Raw genomic sequence first — 21747 nt, forward strand, 5'->3', positions numbered from 1 at the left:
AGGGATTATATTTGTATTCTGAATACGGATTGGACTGGAGTCGATGAGGGCTTGTCTTCCAGGAGAAGCTATCCAAATAAATTCCGTCTTTGTCGGATTAAGTTTGAGTTTATTAACAGACATCCAACTTGAAACCGTGTCAATGAAACTAACCACCTCGTTTTTAAGGACGTCTTTTTCATCCGGGGAGCAAAACTTGAAAATCAAACGATCATCCGCGTAGCCTTGTGATTCAAAGCCAGCTGAGTGAATGAGTCGTTCGAGACGATTAGTATATAGAATGAAGAGAATGGGACCCAGTACAGAACCCTGGGGAACTCCAAATTCGATGGGAGTTTCAGGTGATGTATATTTATTGAAAGTTACTGAAGCTACTGGTCCAGACAGGTACGATGACATCCTTTGGAGTACATCACCTCGAACGCCAAATTCGGTTTCAAGCACATTTAATAAAATACTATGATCTACAGTGTCAAATGCCGCACTCATATCAAGAACAGATACCAAACCCAACTTACCTGCTTCCATCCCGATGATCAAATCTGAAATTACCCGCAAAAGGACAGTTTCCGTTGAATGAAACTGTCGATAAGCAGATTGATTTTTGGCCAATAGACCGGCCGAGTTCAAGTACCCCACCAATTGTTTGGCAACGATTTTCTCAAGCAGTTTTGACAGAAATGGTAGGTTAGATATTGGCCTGTAATTATCCGTATTGTCTGTATCAAGATTTTGTTTTTTTAGAATCGGAGTTATAATTGATTTTTTGAGTGTTCCCGGTACAAGTGAATTTACTAGTGACTTCTGGATAATTGCGGTAATTATAGGCGTTATATCCGGAAGACATTTCTTTAAGAGCCAGGTAGGTATGGGGTCTTGTGTGCATTGTTTATTAGGACAAGACATCACAGCACGCGTGACATCTTCTTCCGTTACAGCTGCGAAAGTAGTGAAGTCACCAGAGAGCGGACTTGGTGCTGCGACAGAAGGCGATCCTACTACACTGAGGGCCCGAATGTTTTCAACCTTATTTCTGAAGTGTGTTGCGAGGCTGTTTGCTTCAAGGGAGGAATCAACCTTGATGTTGCTCTCTCCAGACAGAGTCTTTATGTTTTGCCAGAGCTTTCGAGGGTCCTTTTCTGACTCAATTTGGTCACACCAAAAGTTTGATTTTTTCTTCGTCACTTCTTCCTTATACACTTTTTGCTTTGCAATCCAAAGCTGCCGATTGCTGAGAGTTGGGTTCCGTCTGTAAGCCCTCTCCAATTTACGCATTTCCCTTTTCCTTTGAAGACATTCTACATCGAACCATTTACTGCAATTTCTAATGCGGCAGATCTTTTCTGTGAAAGGAGCATTTTTATCAATTAATGCCAGTAGCGTAGAATTATAGAGAGTAACTAACTCTTCTACCTGCATTTCGCAATACTTTTCCTTATCACAGAGAGGCGAGGTTCAGATTATCGATTAGCACTTATTCTTATCACAATCCCCTGAATCATTTGTGAAAATGCATTATCATTATAATATTGTGTGTTGACGACTATCGCACAGTGTGTAGTGGATAATAACAATACTTACTAATACGACGAGCATATGTTGCTGTTTCCACTGTATACAACACACGTTAAGAAACAGGGGATGGCTGTTCAGTGTTATATGGTATGTATACATTTGCGAACAGAAACGCTAGCTGAGCCACGAAATACGGGAAAGGAACTAATCAACTGCAAGCGGCGTTTCGCACCATTTGCGGTTGTTTCGTTTCTTTCCCATAAGTTGAGGTTCAGATCGGCGGTTCAGCTCGCGTATGTAAAGGTAGCATTGGAATACAACTTGGGAGTATTGTTATACAACATAATGCAGTGTTGTTTGTGTCGTTAGCCAGTAGCTAGGTTTCTGTTGACTATCTATTCACGTAGCAACAACAAGTAACGAGTCTTCGCCTTGCCTTGCTTTACTGTTCGCCGCGACCATTTAGCACACGTAGGTAGTAGGTACCTTCTCGTATGTACCAGGACAAGTGGCTACCTAAGAGCGTGATACGTTTGTTATTTGCCACGATCCATGTCCATAGTAACCAAGTAGCTAATAGCTAATAGCTCTTACTAAACTTATACCCAGCTAGGTATAGTATAGCATATAGCCTAGTGGATAGTTACGATGACAGAAGTGCTACTTCCGCCTGTAGAATTCCCAGTTTTTTCCGTCGATTTGCGCGAACTTGTCATGACACAATAATTTATAGACGCTCAATTATAATGCAATCACTATTTTATCAATTATCTTCACTACGCATCGGCTAGGAATGTGCCGATATTAAGCCAATGCGCACTGACCCAAGATCCAAATGTGTCACCATGACTCATTTTATCAGAGCTACTTTATTATTTTACCAAATCTTTCTTGGTTATCTCTCTCTGCTGTAATATACAGGGTGTATGGGCACGTACCCGACAAACTTTAACCAGCTTTTCCTTAGCACATTTGGAGTAAAAAATGTTATGGGCACTTTGCTGTCCGGTAACATTTTTTTTCAATTAAAAACAAAAAATTATAAAAAAATCCACACTCCGTCACTGTCATTGGCATTGTTTCTTGTGTTCAACAGCTGTTATTAGCAAGTGTGTCAAAAAGCGTCTTCGTTCTTTCATACACACTAAATAATAATAGTTAAAAATGAGACGAATGGTGCCATGCCATTTCGTTGTGATTGTAAAAGCGCGCCAATGTAGGTACGTACGTAAATTATTCAACGAAACTGGAATAAAATATTGCCAGATGGGTTTTCAAACTGTGACAAAGGATAAAACAGTGGTGACATGTGGTGAAAATATGAATGGTAAATTTTTTATTTAAAAAAAAATGTTACCGGACAGCAAAGTGCCCATAACATTTTTTCCTCCAAATGTGCTAAGGAATAGCTGGTTAAAGTTTGTCGGGTACGTGCCGATACACCCTGTATAATGATTAAAAACGTACGATGGCCTCTTCATTCTCAAAATAAATTACACTTGTATTCCCTTCATAGGATAATAATAATAATGTAATAATAATTGAATGATTTGTATAGCGCCGTTTTTGTGCAAAATCACCTCAAGGGCGCTGTACAAATACATAAAACATTTCTACAATGATCTATGTTATTACTAACTATATACATATATGGAGATAATATACATTACAATCTGTTTGGGTTCCACAATTTTAAATAGTCTTTGAAAATTTCTAAATAATTATAAACCAGTAGGTAAAAATTACCAACACTATCGCAGGAAAATGAGAATAATTAATGAGCACTAACTTACTTCGATAAGTTTTATCTTGTTGTTATTACACAAATAACGAATGATACATGTGATATAAATTTTTAAAAAAGCAAGATATTTCAATAGATAACGCGATATGAGCAATTTTGGTTTTTTTGGGATTCCTTCATTAGCTCGTCTTATGAACTGGTAAAGTACCTAATAATACCCAGTAATTGTGCGAATCGGTAATTCTGAAACTATTAATTACTCTGCTACAACTCCCCAGCAAACTTAGCTAATGATCGCAGATCAAAGAGCTGAAAGTTATTGAATCCAGTAGATAGGTACCTTCGAGCAACCTTACCTTTTACCTTGATTAAAATTTAACTTAGTTGGTTTGTATTTGCTCCTCCATTACGGAAACCGCCTTCCCTACATTTTGTGCGTATAACAATATTACATATCCCAAATCAACATCAGACCTGGATTAGAATTATTACATTACAATTTGAAACCGTAAAATTCCCAGTATCGATCAGGCTCCCAGTCCCGGTAAATTAATTCCAGTTTCCAGGAATGGACGACTTTGAAACACAGATACATGTAGTATTAGCAAGGCCGTAGTATGGCAGCCTTCTGGGAATAATCCCTAGGCTATTGTTAGTCCCGACGCGCGTGCCTTCATTTCGCCCTTCCCGGAAAAGGGACTATTGTAGAGACTTCCCTAGATTCTAGCTTCTAAGGTTTTAACAGCTAGCTAGTCGATCTAAAGTTCAAAACAACTAAAGAATAGAGGTACCTACACTAAACCTTTCAATATTAAATTCACTCAATCCTCTTCAGGATTTTTCTAGGGTCGGTTTATATTATGTTTTATGCCCGTGGATACAATAAGGCCGTACATAAATAAATGCGAACGTATTGCTTAGCCACCCACATCTTAATTTCAGTCAAGGCTTTTCTTTGTTTCAACGAGTATAGGAACTCTCTAAAACCTTAAAGGTTGTATATTTGTTCATTATTATTCAAAAAGGTTGGCCGTCAGTTAAAAGTTCAAACCCTCGTTTCGTAAAGTAGGTACCCACTGTGCCCAGTGCATAGTGCCCAGTGCCTACCTACTCGCGAAGTGAACTTATTATTTATATTACAGGTAGTGGACTTCGACCTATAATAGAAGGCATATATTTACTATTGTGTTTCGAATAATAGATTCCTAATAATTATACTTTCATTGTATTTACCAAAGTATCTGCGCATTATACACGTTTTCGTGCTTCAATGATAGTTCCCATGATTTAGGGGTTGTTATATAAGTTATCTATACTGAAAGAATAGACAACTTATATAACTTGTATACAGAAACTTATATACTGAATCGCATTTTACAATCTATCTGGATGACACTTGACACCGAGGGATGCCCCAGGACTTAGAGTAGAGACAACAGCAGACGTATGACGGAAACGATAAACAATGCTGCAAACGATAATAATGTTTCTTTCTCCCTTAGGCTGGAGTATAATGCTAAAGGTGTCCATAGTTTAAACGCAGAGGGCACAGGTATAGGTATCCCTCCGATGTCGAGCGCATTGTTTGCCACAATAATACAGTCTGTCGAGCAGCCGAATTCACCTGGCCGCGGTAACAGGTGGGCGAACAAAGGAAGGAACCGTTTCTGCGACACAACTTTTTACAGGTGCTCCCACGGACCAGCTCTTGCTGCGGATGACTTCAATCCCCTCGGACGTATTCAACAATATTGATGCGTGTGGGCTGTTCTGTTATTAACACAAGTTATTAGCCAATAGTTATAATCGTGCACCAGTCATTCTAATAAATAGTTACCCTCTTATTGGTCCCATGGTAATTCTGATAAATTCAGCATAATATACCACAGCGTTGATAACATCTCATTTTTGATTTTATGAGTAGGTACGAAGTTTTGTAATAAAAATTTCGATTGATAAGATATGATTGATAACTTAATCTTTTCCACGAAATTGATATGAAATCAATAATACGTGTTACTATTACACGAACCCTCCGAGTCTACACTTGCCGATGACATCGGAGTATAGGACACAGTCTTCCTTTTTGTATTTTTTATTGCGCTGGTAATCGATCCGTATAAATATTTGTTTAAATATTTACATTTATTTCAGTGTTGTCCCCGATGCTTGCTTTTTGGATGCATACCAAGTGTTGGGAAAATCCCGTTTATAAAAGCTTGCAATTATTGTATCTAAATACAGCGTACGTGAGTAAATAACATTTCCAGAACGCAAACTGTGCTAAAATAGCTCCCGATGCGTGGGGGAGAAATGTTCTGCCAGTATCTCGTGACGTCCGAGAACATTGTTGTAGGCACCGACCAACCAACCAATCTATCTACCTAACACAACACTTCAAGCTCCTTCATACTTCCAAATGTACCGAATTCCCCAATCCAAATTAACTCGAGAGCTTTTATTATTCTACGCAATCCACCAATTATCCCACTTTGACTTCTGGACTTATCTCCCAAACGAAAATCCTATTTTTGGATCCTGACAAATGAAACACCCACCCTACGTTTGTGTTCATTATATTTTCAAATTTAGATGTCCCAATCGCTTTCAAATAACAAGTATTGGAAACTAAACGTTGTTATAAAACTTTATATTTATAAATAATATTTTTTTGTTTATGACGTACGGGGTTCCTATACCATTCACGTATTAAACCCTTTTTTGGGTTTGGGTACCGCCGCCCCGGGAACCATTTATTGGATAACCAACAACTTATTTTTTATTTTTATATGTTCTTTATTCAGTAAGGTTTATACATTACAGTAAACGGGTAAATTTTTGGCCACCACACTAGGCACATGCCCGTGTTGTAGTGGTCAATTCTGCCATAAGAGGTGTTATTTTGATATTCAATCGTAAAAGATCAATGGTTTCGTTGCTTGTGTGGCACGTAGCGCAGTCTTGTTGAAATTAAACGTTGTCCAGATCAATACCATCCAATTCCGGCCATAAAATATCATTAATCATCTCGATAGCGCAATCCATTCACCGTAACTGTTGCTCCAGCCTCATTTTCAAAAAAGAAAGGTCCAATGACTTCGCTGGACCATAAACCGCACCAAACAGTCACACGTTGAGGATAGATAGGCTTTTCAACAATAATTCTTCGGTTTTTCGAGCCCCAGATGCGACAATTTTGCTTGTTGACGAAGCCACCGAGGTGGAAATGGGCCTCATCACTCAAGATGATTTGCATTTGATTCACTCAAGTGAATTTTAATAATTTCAATGCGTTGTTGAAGCATATATTGTTCCATTTTTATTAATGACGTAGTTTCTACTTGTCAAATGTCAAAAATGACAGCTTCAAAAGTAACATCTACCGAAATAGCGCGCTATTCAAAATAACACCTCTTATTGGAAAACCCTATACATAAATACATGTAAATTATATTTATAGAAAGTAGAGAAAAGTCGATGTTTTGTAATCAAGTCGTAAAAAAATATTTTCTTATATGCGCTTACATTGGCCAAACCTTATAAGATACATCAAAATAATGTACTACGGAATTGTATATCTTGAACAGGCCTACAGAAAAGTCTGTAATGGTATATGTCTATCTCCTAAGGATAACCTCGTGTAGACGTCAGCTAATGCTGAAATAAAGTACGCAACATAACTTAATTTGTTTCACAATATTTTATTCGGTGTGATGATATCGAAAGGTTGTTGACTTCTAATGACTCGTATCATTTAGATAACAACAGGTTCAACTTATCAATGTTCTTTCATTGTCTTATTTTAAAATTTATTATTTAAGCTTTCAACACTTATCCGAGTTAAGGCGATGCACTACGTCGTGAAATATTTTAAATTGAGCCGCTATCAATAACAACCCTTGCGTAGATGGCGATAAGTTTTAAATTCCCGCTTAACACCATCCGCCTGTTTTGATTTGTGCAAGAAAAAAACATGGCCAAAAAGGGCCTTTTATTTTATTTTGTGGATGTTCAGGCATAAATATTTAATATTTTTTCGATCATTTTATAGATAACTTAATTTGCCACATTATTAAAATCGTAACCGAAAATGGGTTCGTAAGTAGGAGATTTTTAACTTAAAAGCAGTTTTCATAGGCCTTTACATTATTTTTTTCTGGGCTTATATAAAGACTTATCTAAAAAATACTCGATTATTTCAAAGGCCAAGATATATTCTACTCGCAGTATTTAATTAAAGCATCTGAATCATTTCTAGGCGACCAAATTTACAAACCCAAAAACACATGATTTTGCATTACTTCGTATGGCATCGCCTCAATCTGTTTGCATAACAATAAAATTATTTCCCTTGGAAGTTTCTCATGACCATTGCCAAGGATTCAACATTGTTTATCGTGTAATCTTTATAAATAAACTGCTATTACATTATGCCGCCCCGACACGAGGCTTTGCGACTGAACTATTCAAAGCAGACGTCTATCAAAAGGCATAACCAGGTGCGTGTGGAAAATGTTTGATGACATGTTGAATTATCAAATCAAAGTTGCGGTACATTTTTAAATGTAGGCTGCACTTTGTTTAGGTCAGACAAATCTAAAACAAATACTAATTTTAATTACATATTAAAGCGATAAATATTTGATTTGTGTTCTGCTTCAAGGTCGGGGATTAAATTCCAACGCTGAGTAAGAATTATAGATAATAATAATATGTATGTATATTTTCTTGTTAGGGTGGGCCGTCAAAAGAATATCGTTTTTTTTTGTTTCGAATTTGAATACATAAAAATTGGGAATTCGAATAATGATAACGTAAAAAAAATTCTATGCTTCTAACCAGATGCCACACAATTTTTAGATTTGTTTCTCTACTCATTCCCCAAATTCAATAATATTATTCACGAAGACAATCTAGATTAATACAATATATAATACACGGAGAAAAATGATCCTGTTAAAAAAGTGATAACATGTCAATTTTCTGATAAAACATGAATTATTCAGAATATATGGAATGCGACAATATCAGTATGTCAATTTCAATATTTGTATGAACACGTATTCTACCGTCCTCACAATACATTCGCTTTTGACTGATACATTGTTTGGAACTCTGTCAATTCATTCGTTAAATGCCTGCAATCCCGTTTTTAACGGGAAAACGAATAACTTTAGTAATACTGTATATCTATAACTTATAAATTAGCAGTACGTTTTCTCTGTGTATAATGCTATACAGGTAACAGCTGGCAATTAGAGAACCGTAGAAAATAATGTGGAAAAGCTATTGTTTGTCGAAAGCTGCAACTTGTGTAAAAAGTGTTAATAATAAACAGTTTCTTTGCAAAATCAATCTAAATTTTTATATTATGTTCACGCCTCGACAGAACTTCAACAACACTATTGAATCGCAAAAAATAAAAATGAAGTAGGTATCTAAATTGTCGGATGCGAAGTTTGAGATCTTGAGAAGACAGACGATCTCAAGAAAAAATCCTTCACACATTGACTGCCCGCCCTAACTTACGTGTCTCTATTTGTCTCATAACAATTTGAAAGGAATGATATGATTCATAACACTGTTGACTTTTTGTATTAGTTAGTAGCTATGTATTCCGATGACGGAGACAAAGAGACAATAATAATTGCGCACGTTCTCTTGTTGCACATTCATCGTTTGTTTTGTCTTATCATAATACAAACCGATTATTTTCCATTGTCTGCTGCGTCTCTACTAAAATCACACTTTAGAAACTAAAATCTTTGACGTTACACGTCTGTGAACGTGAATAGTGTGAACTGTACGTACACAGTAGGTACACACCGAGTACAGCAACGACTTGACACAATTTGGCTAACTTTGCGTAAGGAGATGCACGAAAGTTGAAATACTAGGCCATGCAATGAGTCCGAATATTCAGCTTCAAACTACATTATGTTTATCTGATTTTACAAATTAAACTATCGAATATATTATCTCATCACGTGAGATCACTTTTATTTTGAAACTCTAACTAATATCTTGCTAAGTAGCTTATAATAATTAAAGATTGTTTATTAGTTTGTTAATTATAATAACTAATAAATAATATGACAGTCTTGACATTTCGTTTTAACACCAATTAGTAATACAACTTGACTGTGCATTAATTTCCGGCATCTAATTTTCCTCCCTTCTGCAACGTGGGACTTTTCAGGTGGCCGGTTCAATAAGTTCTCTCTTCACACAGCATCCCCGAAGACGACACAGGATTCGAGGGACAAGGATTTCCTGTATCGTAAAACGTAAAAATTAAAAATCGCGACTCTAATGTAAAATCTTCGTGTTTATTTGGACTTTCTTTTTTGCATTTTTTTCAATATTATGGTACCTACCTGCCTGAAAAAAGAATTTTCATTGAGTTAGTGACGTTCTGTGAACAAATCTCTATAAAATAAAGTCGCTATCCGCGTCTGTCTGTTTAGTTGCTTAGTTCTTCTAAACCACGCAACGGATTTTGATAAGGTTTTCATCTTCATTTATAAAATTTCTTCCGGAAGGTTTGTGCATATAATATTTATAGAAAGTAGAGAAAAGTCAGCTAGTGTATAATAATTCCTTATTTGAAATATTTTAAATGTTACATTAAATATATCATATATAATTAAGTAGGGAGGTATTTAAGTACCTACTCACAAATCTTATGATTTCTGAGGAAATGTTTGCTTAGATTTATTAAATAAGAGAAAATTAGAAATATTCTTTAATGGACTCGAGTTCTTCTGTTCACAGAACTACTAGTAATTAATCCTATTGTAAGACTAGTAATTATTATTACTAGGGTTACCCTCTCCCTAAGAAACAAGAACCTGTGAATAATAACTTTATCGTATTTATATCACAAAGGAGAATAACAATTCATTCGTAGAATTTGAACAATTCATTAAATTTCAAAGTTAATTTCTGTTCTGTGAAAGTTTTGTCATTACTTCAGTTTTGGGAAACAACTGTTCAATAATGATATAATAACAGAACTTGAAAAAAGTTCCAAAATTAACATTGAATTTTAATGAATCCTTCAAATTCTATGAAACAAGCCGTCTTAAAATTTCGCTCGCACAGTTTTCCTTCAAATATGCTTACGAAGAAACACTATACTTTGTTGGGAAGCTACAACCTGACCTGGTAGTTGGCAATTTATTAATTAACTAATTAGGGCTCCCCGATTCATTTACGAGTACACATACATATTTATTTACCAGATGATGACGTCTACTACAGAATATTTCGACTTCATTCGCGCCAATAGTTCCGAGTTGCGATTGCTTACATTTTTTTGTCATCACACTTGGTGATAATTATTTTTCCCAACAATTTGAGCGGATTTCTAAGAATCGATAGCGTCATTATTATAGAAGCTCACTGCACACTCGAACTCGAGATTATTATAATGATAGTGTTGAAAACATTAATATCCATACTGGTTTGTTTGTACGTCTGGCGAGTAAATACCTACAGAGTACTATATAGGTAGAGCGGTGGTGACGTAGGTAGAAGCAACAGGCCTTACGAGAATCGTGCAGAAGTCAGTCACAGTATGTTTTGCTCCGTTTCCACGAACGGGCTGTAGAATGTGACGTAACCTCCCACTCCCTGGACTTACTTACCTGTGCGGTGTCCCAATCCCAACTCCCAACAACCGACTTCTCCGTGTTCGCTGCTGCTTAGCGCCTGTTCGCCGCGCCTTACTTTTACTCTAGCAAATTCTTCAGCACTCAATAATATCGGGTGGGAATTATTAACCAGGGCAATGACCTATCATTTAAACCAATCCGCTCCAGTAATAGTACCTGCCTAATCGAGCCTGTGTGAACAGCAAATTGGCCGCACATTATTTTGTCTCCTCGTTTTCCCCTTTTTTCCGCAGCGGGTTGGTAGGTTGTCTGCCGAGATTTGACCTTTTCGCCTCGTTCGAGTGTCTCGTTTATTTTAATACGTTGCCTTCGAACCAATATAATTTTAGCCGGAAGACTCCTATTTACCGCGACACAAGGTGTATTTCGAGAGGTGAAGCCTCAAAATAATGTTATTCGCGGCAGTTCCGGAATTTGCACCGCGACACTCGAACAGAAGAATCCTCTCCACACCAGCACGCAGCATAACCAGACAGTAGAGTATGATACTTTCCGAGTGTTGGCAATGTTTTGCTTGTCGCATTGTTAGGTTAGTGTAATGTTGGCGCCCGGGCCTTGGGGAAAGCTTGCTAGTGCGGTGCGGTGCGATGCGGTGCGGTGCGGTACGGTGACGTGTTGTCGGTGTTTTGCGCGGGAGATGTCTGTCTGTATGTGTGTGGTTGGGTGTTGTGTTGTGTTGGCTCGGTTGACCGCTGTGAGGCGTGCGGACTGGTGATGCGGCGAGGGAGGAAGGGGGGACGGGTTCCCCGGCGGAGCGCGGATCGCAGGTGACGCCTGACGCCCGAGACGGCGCGATGGACGCGGATGGTGACCACGCAGCCACTAATAATAATAATGCTATTTTTGGTGATGCTCAATTATTATTTTGTTGTGGTTTGGTATGCATCAAATACAAAAACAGAAAATGTGAAGTTTTGTAGAACTGAAGTTAATCGCACACCTCCGCGGCAGAGAGAAAAGCTTCTCGGTTCAGGGCCCAGGTCATAGGTTCAAAACCCCGCCGAGGAAAATACAAAAAAAAATTGTGCGTTTATTTTGCTAATTTCTTTGGATTTGTTTTTGACCAGACCTGACTAACCATGCAATTCCTCACAACGTTACCTAATTAGGTGATACTTTATTACTATTAAAGTTCCCCTGGCTCCGGAAAGTTGGGATCCAATAGTCCAAAAGTCGCATGAAATGAAAGATACTGAACTTACCCTTTGTCCTACAAAAGAAAGGCTCTCGGGAAAATTATCTTAAAAACAGCTATTTATATCCAAGTCGTAATAATATGTTATTTGTATATTACATTATTTCTGCATTATGCCTCTCCCCCTTCTAACATCCTATTTTTCCTCATGCACAAGGCGTATTATAACATCAAGATAAGTTACATCGGAGCTCTTGGCGGCAGGACCATATTAGTCTTCCCGGTAGATCCATGATGGCATATTAATAATCAAAATGACGAACGCAAATAATCGCCACTGGGTTCACCGGATGGCGCACGCCAATCGATCATAGAACCGTGAGGTCATCACAAGACGATCCTTTCCACTGACGGCATTATTAATAGAATACTAATTCTTAATCCGGATGCAGAATCGAATAGATATCTACATTTAAAAAGCGTGTTTTCATCCGGCTATGTTGGTTTCCGGAGATTCCCGAACACAGACACAGATCTGAGATCCAACGCGACGGAATCCACCCACTGACGAGTCAAATGACGTCACGCGGTCAAACTAATTAACTATGTGGCAACTGGCAACACCTCGTATGTACACAATCTCTGCGTCTATTACGCTTTATTACTTCTTACCTTGAAAAATAATTTACTTAATGGTATTGTCATTTTATTATTTAATATACCTACCTATTCGATATTCGTGTTCCGCCCATTTAAAGAATCATGAATCATGATATACATCTGAAAATGTTAAATCTTACAGGAACACAATCCTATTACGAAGTAATTTTTTCGTGGTTATGTCATAAATTATGCGAAATAAACTATAACGTCAAAGTTTCATGTAAAGATACAGATTTGCAGATAAAGTGAGTACGGTATGAAGGAAGTTCGTCGTGTTTAATACCTAGGACGTTATTTTTTACTGCTCTTCAGGTGATATTTCAAGAAAATGGCGTTACCTGTCTCTGCGATTTCACTAGAAAAATAGCCTGCCACTTATGTTCGAGAAGCAGAATTCAAATAGAAGTAAAAAATCACCGGTTATCTTTTTGTAGCCATGACAGATGCGGAAAATTGACGCTATGGCAAAAATTGTGACCATTTTAGTGACTCTTATTGGGGAGAAAAAGACTGCACTAATGGCTTCGATTTCACGCATCGTTGGATTTTCACAATCTTCAATTGGTGTTTCAAGATGACTTATTCAGTGGTGGATTCGCAGTATTTATAAATGAAAAGGCTTCTTACTCGGCGAATCTTTATGCAAGGGGTTAAGATTTGGTGCGAAATTTTTAATGATTTTTATTAAAATATCGAATTTTTGCCCATTCAAATCAAAGCGTTGTATTGGCTATTAGTTGACCATTTTATTTGCATTAATTAAGTCTACGTTGCTAGTTAAGGATCAGCGAGTTCAATCAATGAAATAATAATAAAATTGAATCACAAATGAGAAGACGATTTGCGTCATGAGAATAACGTCATCGGGGCTATTAAAAATTATGTTTGTTAGACGAATCATTGATAAAGCCAGCGCTAAAGAGAATTGCATTAGACATTAGAGAATTTATTATTATTTTATGGTATTGCTGCTGTGATCTCCGTTCTAACCTCTCATTCTGTTACATAGATTGTTTATGAACAAGAGGGAGAGGTTATAACGGAGGTATCAGCGGTAGACCTTTACCTAATGTCTGGTAATAATAATATGCATGACATGGAATTAATCACGCTTATTCCATGTATTGTTTTTATTGTATTTCTCGGTGTTTTTCCTAGGCCCAAATGACGTATGCCGGGACATACGTACATAAATTAAGCTTTTCTTTCGTAACAATCAAAACACACGCTTAATGGCGTGTTTTAGATTTAGATCAACAACAATCACGGAACAATATATTATGTATTATATTATTAAAATCGGGCAATCGTCATAATTTAAGAATAAATTAACTGAGAATCCACACCCGTTTGTGTTGAATCCAGATATATAGAATCCAGTTGTGTGGGATGCTCGTGTGTACATCTTTGGTGTGTTTTATTTGACCAAATAAAATAATGTATGACATCATTTACCAGGTAGGCAAAACTGCTCTTTGTATGGGTGCTGGAATTCCGCGGGTACGCGTGCACTGGAGGTTGTTGATTTTATTTTAATTTTGTTCCACATCATGTTCTTGAAAGATTATTTGATTTGTTCATCTATGTATTTTTTTATTAATAAAACTTTTGTACATAACAATAATTGTTTTGCAATGCGTTATTTCGTATCTTATGTTTTATACTGCTCTTCCATGAGTGTACATTTGGTAAAAATATATTATAGCACAATCATAGTAAAATAGTTCTGATAATATTGATTATTTTTTTAATATATTATGTGAATGACGCTGCATGTAGTAATTAAGTCAGGGATGCCCAAGGAAAACATGGAACGGTAAAGGGAATCAAATTGCAAGAGTCAAGAGTTCATATAAAAGAAGAGTATAAAACTATTTTTTTAATGTTATTAGGAGTGTGTGCCAAAAGTTGTATGGTATCGCATTATTTTATATCTGGAATATTGTGTAATTGTTCCTGCTACAAACATAGCCTTTTGTTCCTGCTACAAACTATTTTATGATGATGACCATATTATAAACCACTTAATCCGATTTTGTCATGAATATTTCGATGTGGAAACATTTCTGTTAGTGACCTAAAGACTTTATTTTTTTAATGCTAATCTAATGTTTATAAGACAAGGTTTTTATGCACAGCAAAAGATATTACAGGCGACTAATTATTGCTTATAATAATTTATTAACATAAAGACTTGTTTATGGAATATTAATTTGCGAAAATGGTTTCCTTATTCTCTTAATAATATATCCAATTTTGTCTCTTTTAAATTTTGCATTTGGTCTGCACATCGCTGGCGACTGGGTAAGAAGTATAATAATAATATTATAAATGGTCGCTTGGTTTTATTAGGAGATAGTCCAGTAATAGGTACATCTACCGTGAAATGAACGCGTAGGCACGTCGTAATAACTTGTTCATCGTCTGACACCGTTAGCCCCGGGCAACACTCTGCCCACAGACACTCTACTGACTCTACCAGCCAACACCGATACCGTCTAAAGCCCGTATCAACACACCCGGTTCTCCTCTACTGCTTATTGTACTTACGTAGACCAATCTGGTGATCTTGATGACTGCACTACTTGTAAGTTAGCCCGAAATCTAATAATAAACGTCCAATATGTTGTTCGATGATTAATTCCACTAAAAATATAAGGTTTAAAAAATGAATGTATCTTAAGGCGATGCCATACGTAGTAATGTAAAATTATGTGTTTTTGGTTTGAAAATTTGGTCGCCTAGAAATGTTTCAGATGCTTTAATTAAATACTGCGAGTAGAATACATCTTAACCTTTGAAATAATCGAGTATTTTTTAGATAAAGTCTTTTTAAAAGCCCAGAAAAAAATTATGTATAAGTCCTATGAAAACTGCTTTAAAGTTCAAAATCTCCTACTTACGAACCCATTTTCCGTTATGATTTTATTGTATAGTGTGGCAAATAAAGTTATCTATAAAATGATCGAAAAAAAATTAAATATTTATGCCTGAACATTCACAAAATAAAATAAAAGACACTTTTTGGCCATGTTTTTTTCTTGCATAAATCAAAACAGGCGGATTGTGTTAAGAGGGAATTTAAACCTTATCACCATCTACGTAAGGGTTGTTATTGATGCAGCTCAATTTAAAATATTTCACGACGTAGTGCATCGCCTTAAGTTTCATTGTACACATGTGGTTTTTTTTGTACGTATAATTAATAAATCGATTTTGAAAAATTATTTTAAAAAAAACAGATCTGATCATTACGGCTCGAATTTAATCTGACGTCATAATAACCGCCCTAGGCGCCACCGCGCACGTGATTGACATATTGTCGTATAATGCAAAATCTCGTGGCTCCGTGCCTCTTAACTCAAAACATTGGGGTAAATTGGAAGGTGAATAATTCAAAAATAGACTGGTATTCCTGGTTTACAAATACATTATTATTGACATAAATCCCAGCGCGCGGTGAACAAAGTTCCTAGAAATCTTAGTAAAGGATTCCTCGATTCCTAATGATTCTCCGAATATGCACGGCCTTCGCTCTCTTGGTTGTTATGAGGTGTAATTTAGATTACTTCCACGGCGTTGTGTACAATGTGTACCCTTAATAGGAGATTATTATTCATCGTTTCGGATTATTAATATTCCATAAGTTATCTTGTTACATCTGAACGTATTACTTGACTCATTGCTGTTCGTTAATGAGTTGATTAATTAAAATGATACTGTCGTACCTGACTGGCACTTGGGCATTGGGCATTCGGGCAAATGGCATGCTTGTTGCGCCTGTCTGGGATAACTGTTTGACATTTCACTGGTAGCCCCCTCCGAATTCTATTTCGGGAGATGCGCGCACATCTCTAATGGTTTAAATAAATTGTCAGTTTCCTTTGAATATTTGAATTACCTTAATGGTTTTGTTACTACCCGGTTTCGTCTGATTTTTAATACATTTTTTTTCAAAATATTTGTAAGTACTTTATTAAATAAAAATACATTAAAAATAATACGGCGCCTTGTCTTATTGACAGCTGTATTGATGTGTAAAAGTTCCTTAGCGCATGTTGAAAAAGTCTTTGAGAGCTAAAAATAGTTAATAATATTATAATATTTGACCTAAAAATTGCGAATTAAAAAAGGAGTGCAAATTTAATGACGCCACAGTTCATCTTTCGAAAGTTTTTGGATGTGTAATGGATTGTGTAGTTAAGTTTTGATAAAATTTAAGGTATAAATAATTCTATTAGTATGGTCTTAAGATTCCTTTTTGAATTGTATCCAGGTTATGTTTATAATTCCGTATTCAATTCGAGAATGACATAAAGCGTAGTTATTGCTAGTTGCCAGCGGATTCGTGGAGTTCCCTACTCCCAACCAACAAATCAATCGCCCTTCACATTATTATCTATTCTCAGAATTAGTCAATTCATTCAGATAAACTTATCTCAAAATATACTCATTTTAACAATAGGTACGAAGTATGAACTACTTTATGTCTTATAATAATCTCTTGTTAGGTTTACATGATTGATTCGAAAATGCATAGGTACATAATAATATTTAATATTATCTAGTCGTACTTAATATAGATAAGCGCGTATATAAAGAGAACTGAATCAATCGGTGAAATATGTAATTCTTATCTAGCATGTTTACGAGCATAGTTTATAATGCAGCATTTAAATTCACGCAGAGGTATTGCATGTATCATATTATTGTATATTAAATAACGGAAATCTCTCACGAGGGCTTATAAATGTTGGGATTTATAAGTAAGTTAACTAGAAATTTCAACAATATTAAGTGCATTAAAATGTTATATTTTGCCTTTGTTAAAAGTCACATTGAGTAAAATTCTCCCATCTAGAACCCATATTATAAAATTCATGTACAAGATATTGAAAGAATAAATAAAAAATACGTTTCCTGCAAATTTGGTAAACTATAACAATCTTTTAAATTATATGAAAATGCTTAAATTGTCAGACAGATTTTCACTGACTTTCGGATTCCAATAGGTAATACTAGAAGTGGGGTTTTATTTCAGTGCGGAAATTCTCTTACTAACTACCATATGTATTCCCCTCCGTCCAGAACACTAATGGAGGGAAATCATTATACCAAGTCGGTGGACATTTTCAATTTATCACTAAACAAATACAAAATGTTTTTACTCAAGCAGTTTATAATTTACTACGTACAATTAATTAAATTACTATTCATGTGAAAAAAAAAACAGAAAGGGTTAGTAAATAAATAAACAAAAAAAAACACCTCTTGATTCTGTGCAGAAACGGGCAATCCTTTCGATAGATATACCCCTAACAAGACGAATGTATTTCCGACTTTAGAACATGGTCGTCAGTCGTCAGGTGGGAATGTTGTACTTGTTATAAAGAAATTTCAGTGGAAGGAACTCCGAAAACTAGATTAATTGAACCCTTGGGTGTCCGAGAAAAACTCTAAACGCGTGTCCAATATTTGCAGATGGTTCACATTATTTTATTTGTCACTTGAGAACGTGTAGTTCTCTACTTTATTACGTTTTTTTATTCGGCTGTGAGATTATTTGTTGCTTCTACATTTCATACTTGGGTTTCTTCAAGACACATGTAGGTACGCCTTCTTTTCGCAAAAATGACCCTCCACGCAGCATCCTCAGAGAGACATTTCTTGTGTGGAATTAACATAAACAAAACAAAAAATAAACATTAATTATAATTATTTGTATGATTAATTCAAGTTATGATTTGATTTCACGATAACGACCATAGAGCTGTACAATTAGAGGCGCTATTGCGTACTAATATCTCGTCGAAACGTGTACCACTATTAGAACACGAAAAGCGGTGCGCGTAGACCGGATTCGATAGTTTTAGTTAGAGCGTTGGAGGTAAATTGGAGGTTAAAAAGTGGAACCTATTTTTCGCTCCATGTCTCATCTAAATATAATGCATCAATGATACTCCACATTTTCCACCAATTTGCCGTGGACTTGGAGGATTTGATTCTTGAGATAATTTCATACAATATGCTTCAGTTTTACTTATATACATTCCGTGGGGGGCACCCAGCAAACACCCACTCGTAGTCCACACTTCCACGCCAATCTCATTTCGCCAACGTAATAAGTCCCAACTACCGGCCACCATCTCACTCTTCTCAGCAAGACTATATTTCTTATTTCTTGCTTCGTACTAATAAATAAGACGCGAAATTTATTGCTATGATTTATTATATTTACTCTAGTTACTGCGTAATGGTTACAGTACATATTAGCATCTCTCGCACGAAAAGCTGAATACATAATGCGAAATAATAATGCATCAAAATTATCACTGTTTCTTTAGAAAGCTGGTGCGACAAGCACGCGAATCGCTCCTTGCAATATTCTAACGTATTATGTAAAATAATTGTATTATATATTCATAATGCCAAAACCGCAAAAGACAATATTATTTTGCTAGGAATGCAGTGAGTAGCGTATTCTGCGAGCAATCTAAGTACATAATAAATTACATTATCTATCAATTATCTCTCTATATTTACAGGGTTTTCTAATAAGAGGTGTTATTTTGATATTCAATCGTAAAACATCAATGGTTTCGTTGCTTGTGTGGCACGTAGCGCCGTCTTGTTGAAAGTAAACGTTGTCCAGATCAATACCATCCAATTCCGGCCATAAAACATCATTAATCATCTCTCGATAGCGCAATCCATTCACCGTAACTATTGTTCCAGCCTCATTTTCGAAAAAGTAAGGTCCAATGACTCCGCCGGACCATAAACCGCACCAAACAGTCACACGTTGAGGATAGAGAGGCTTTTCAAAAATAACTCTTGGGTTTTCCGAGCCCCAGATGCGACAATTTTGCTTGTTGACGAAGCCACCGAGGTGGAAATGGGCCTCATCACTCAAGATGATTTGCATTTGATTCACTCAAGTAAATTTTAATAATTTCAATGCGTTGTTGAAGCGTGTCCATTTTTATTAATAGCGTAGTTTCTACTTGTCAAATGTCAAAAAATGACAGCTTCAAAAGTAACATCTACCGAAATATCGGGCTATTCAAAATAACACCTCTTATTGGAAAACCCTGTATATAAAGAATATTGTCTGCGGAGGGCGGCATGGCTTTGACATATATAAATCTACAGTTCAGAGATTGATGAAATTTCGCACACCTTGAACTTCGAAACAAGAGGAAGGTCACTGTCTACATAAGATTTTGAAACCATCCCCAAACCCTTTTCCTACCCCTTGGAGTAGAATAAAGTCGGGTAATGCTGGAAATCTTTGTGGCATCACAGAATTAGCATTTATTTTTCTGGTTGGAATTGGAATCAACGCAAATATTTTAGCTAAAATCACTTGCTTTGAAATTTCAATGAATTATGACAATAAATATTCAATTTGGGAGGAGGGTGTGGGTACCGCCGCTCCGGGAACCATGTATCGGACAACCACCACCACTGCCATAGGTCACCCCAAGTGGTTCGCTACGTTTGGTGACTTGACGGGGTGAGGTTTGTCTAGGTCTTGTGGTCTAGTGGCGGGTCGGATCGGGAGAGACTGGTTGAGGGAGAACTTTTGAACTCTCCAGCCGGACTCTCTCAACCCATTGCCTGGCACCGCAGTAGGACGGATGGATTCATACGTCACTCCTGGACACATTGATCCTCAGATTCCCACCCACCCCTCCGAAAACCAAATATGTGCACCTTTATCAATACATTGATAAGGAAATACAACAAAAAGTGAGGTGATAAAGAAATTCGAGCGAAGCCGCATTATAAAGCTGGTGATATAATGATATCGATTATTTATCGATGGTGCAGCTTTTAACATGCACAGCATTTAGAAACACAGCCTTCTCATCTTGTCTATTCTCGACATAAGATCGCTATGCAAATTTGAGTTCGATAGTGGAGAACACCGATCAAGATCTCGCTTGATCGAGAAGCAGCGCGATCGCAAATCGCAAGCGGGGAAGTAGTGCCAGATGAGGTCATCATAATCACAAGTGCGCAATGCGAGATGAGGTGGTTGCCGTTCGTTACCGGTGACGGTGACGGTCTGAGGATATCTGAGTCACGGATCCTCTCACCGCGTGCCCCTGGACCCGGACTTGCCGCGGAGACTCGGATTCACTTTTTTATTTTCATTTATTCACCTTTACTCTTTTACGTTTGCTTCCAAGTAGGTTGCGTCATGGGCGAACAATAAACCGCAGAATCGAGCAGGTATTTCAGCGATTAATGTTTGTATTATGCAGTTTACTACTGATTTCGATGTTGTTTTGTTTCTATGTCCTTCAGAGGTAGCGTAAATACTTGCATACTGTCAACTGAATTATCACTGCATGTAAGTGTGATCTTTTCCATTTCAGTCTGAATAAGAGTTAATTTATTAAATTACTAATGTAAACAAAATTAAATTAAATTTCTCATCTTCAGTTCATTATCTTTCATTTTGATAAAAATCATCCAGCTTGTTATCAAAATGAAAGATAATAGTACGCGGTGGACTCTTTCGCTGCAGCAGCTGGACCAGTTTCTTCACCACCTGGGATTCTTGCTGCAGAGTCTCCATCTTCTATTTTCGTGTCACCTGTTCCTTTACTACATTTTACTTAACTTAACTTCACTCTATTTTTGTAATATTTATATTTTCTGTAATACCTGCATCAACTGTAAAGCGCCCCTGAGGTGATATCTCACAAAAGCGGCGCTATACAAATTATCCAATAATAAATAAATAAATAAATAAATACCTACAGATAACTTTGTATATCTTTAGTTTTATTTTACACCGATAATAATAATTATGTTCATATTTTTAATACGCCCTGATGAGACGTGAGTCAGCAAAACTCAGTCGGCATCAAAAATATTTATAAATAATGTATAAATAAGTTATTTTGTTTTATTTTATTTATAAGTAGTGTCTAACCACAAATTGTACAATTTAAACGGAAATTTCACTATAACCAATTGAAATTATCAAGACAGAAGATGCT

The 21747-nt window shown here is 36.5% G+C and overlaps 1 protein-coding gene across 2 annotated transcripts in view; it reads left to right on the forward strand.

Moving 5' to 3' along the window:
- Nucleotides 1–21747, forward strand: part of shn (zinc finger protein schnurri) — a 62246-nt gene that overhangs the window by 9398 nt on the left and 31101 nt on the right. Inside the window, exon 1 of one of the 2 annotated variants that reach the window (XM_089648113.1) lies at nucleotides 11568–11781. The exons of the other annotated variant lie outside the window; for it this stretch is intronic. Within the exon in view, the coding sequence (XP_089504239.1) occupies nucleotides 11730–11781 (52 nt within the window). The 5' untranslated portion in view covers nucleotides 11568–11729. Of the gene's footprint in view, nucleotides 1–11567; nucleotides 11782–21747 lie in introns of those variants that run through there. 2 annotated transcript variants of the gene reach the window in all.

The sequence above is a fragment of the Hesperophylax consimilis genome, chromosome 3 (genome assembly GCF_061612785.1).
Source record: "Hesperophylax consimilis isolate HC1 chromosome 3, BYU_Hcon_1.0, whole genome shotgun sequence".
Taxonomy (NCBI): Eukaryota; Metazoa; Arthropoda; class Insecta; order Trichoptera; family Limnephilidae; genus Hesperophylax; species Hesperophylax consimilis.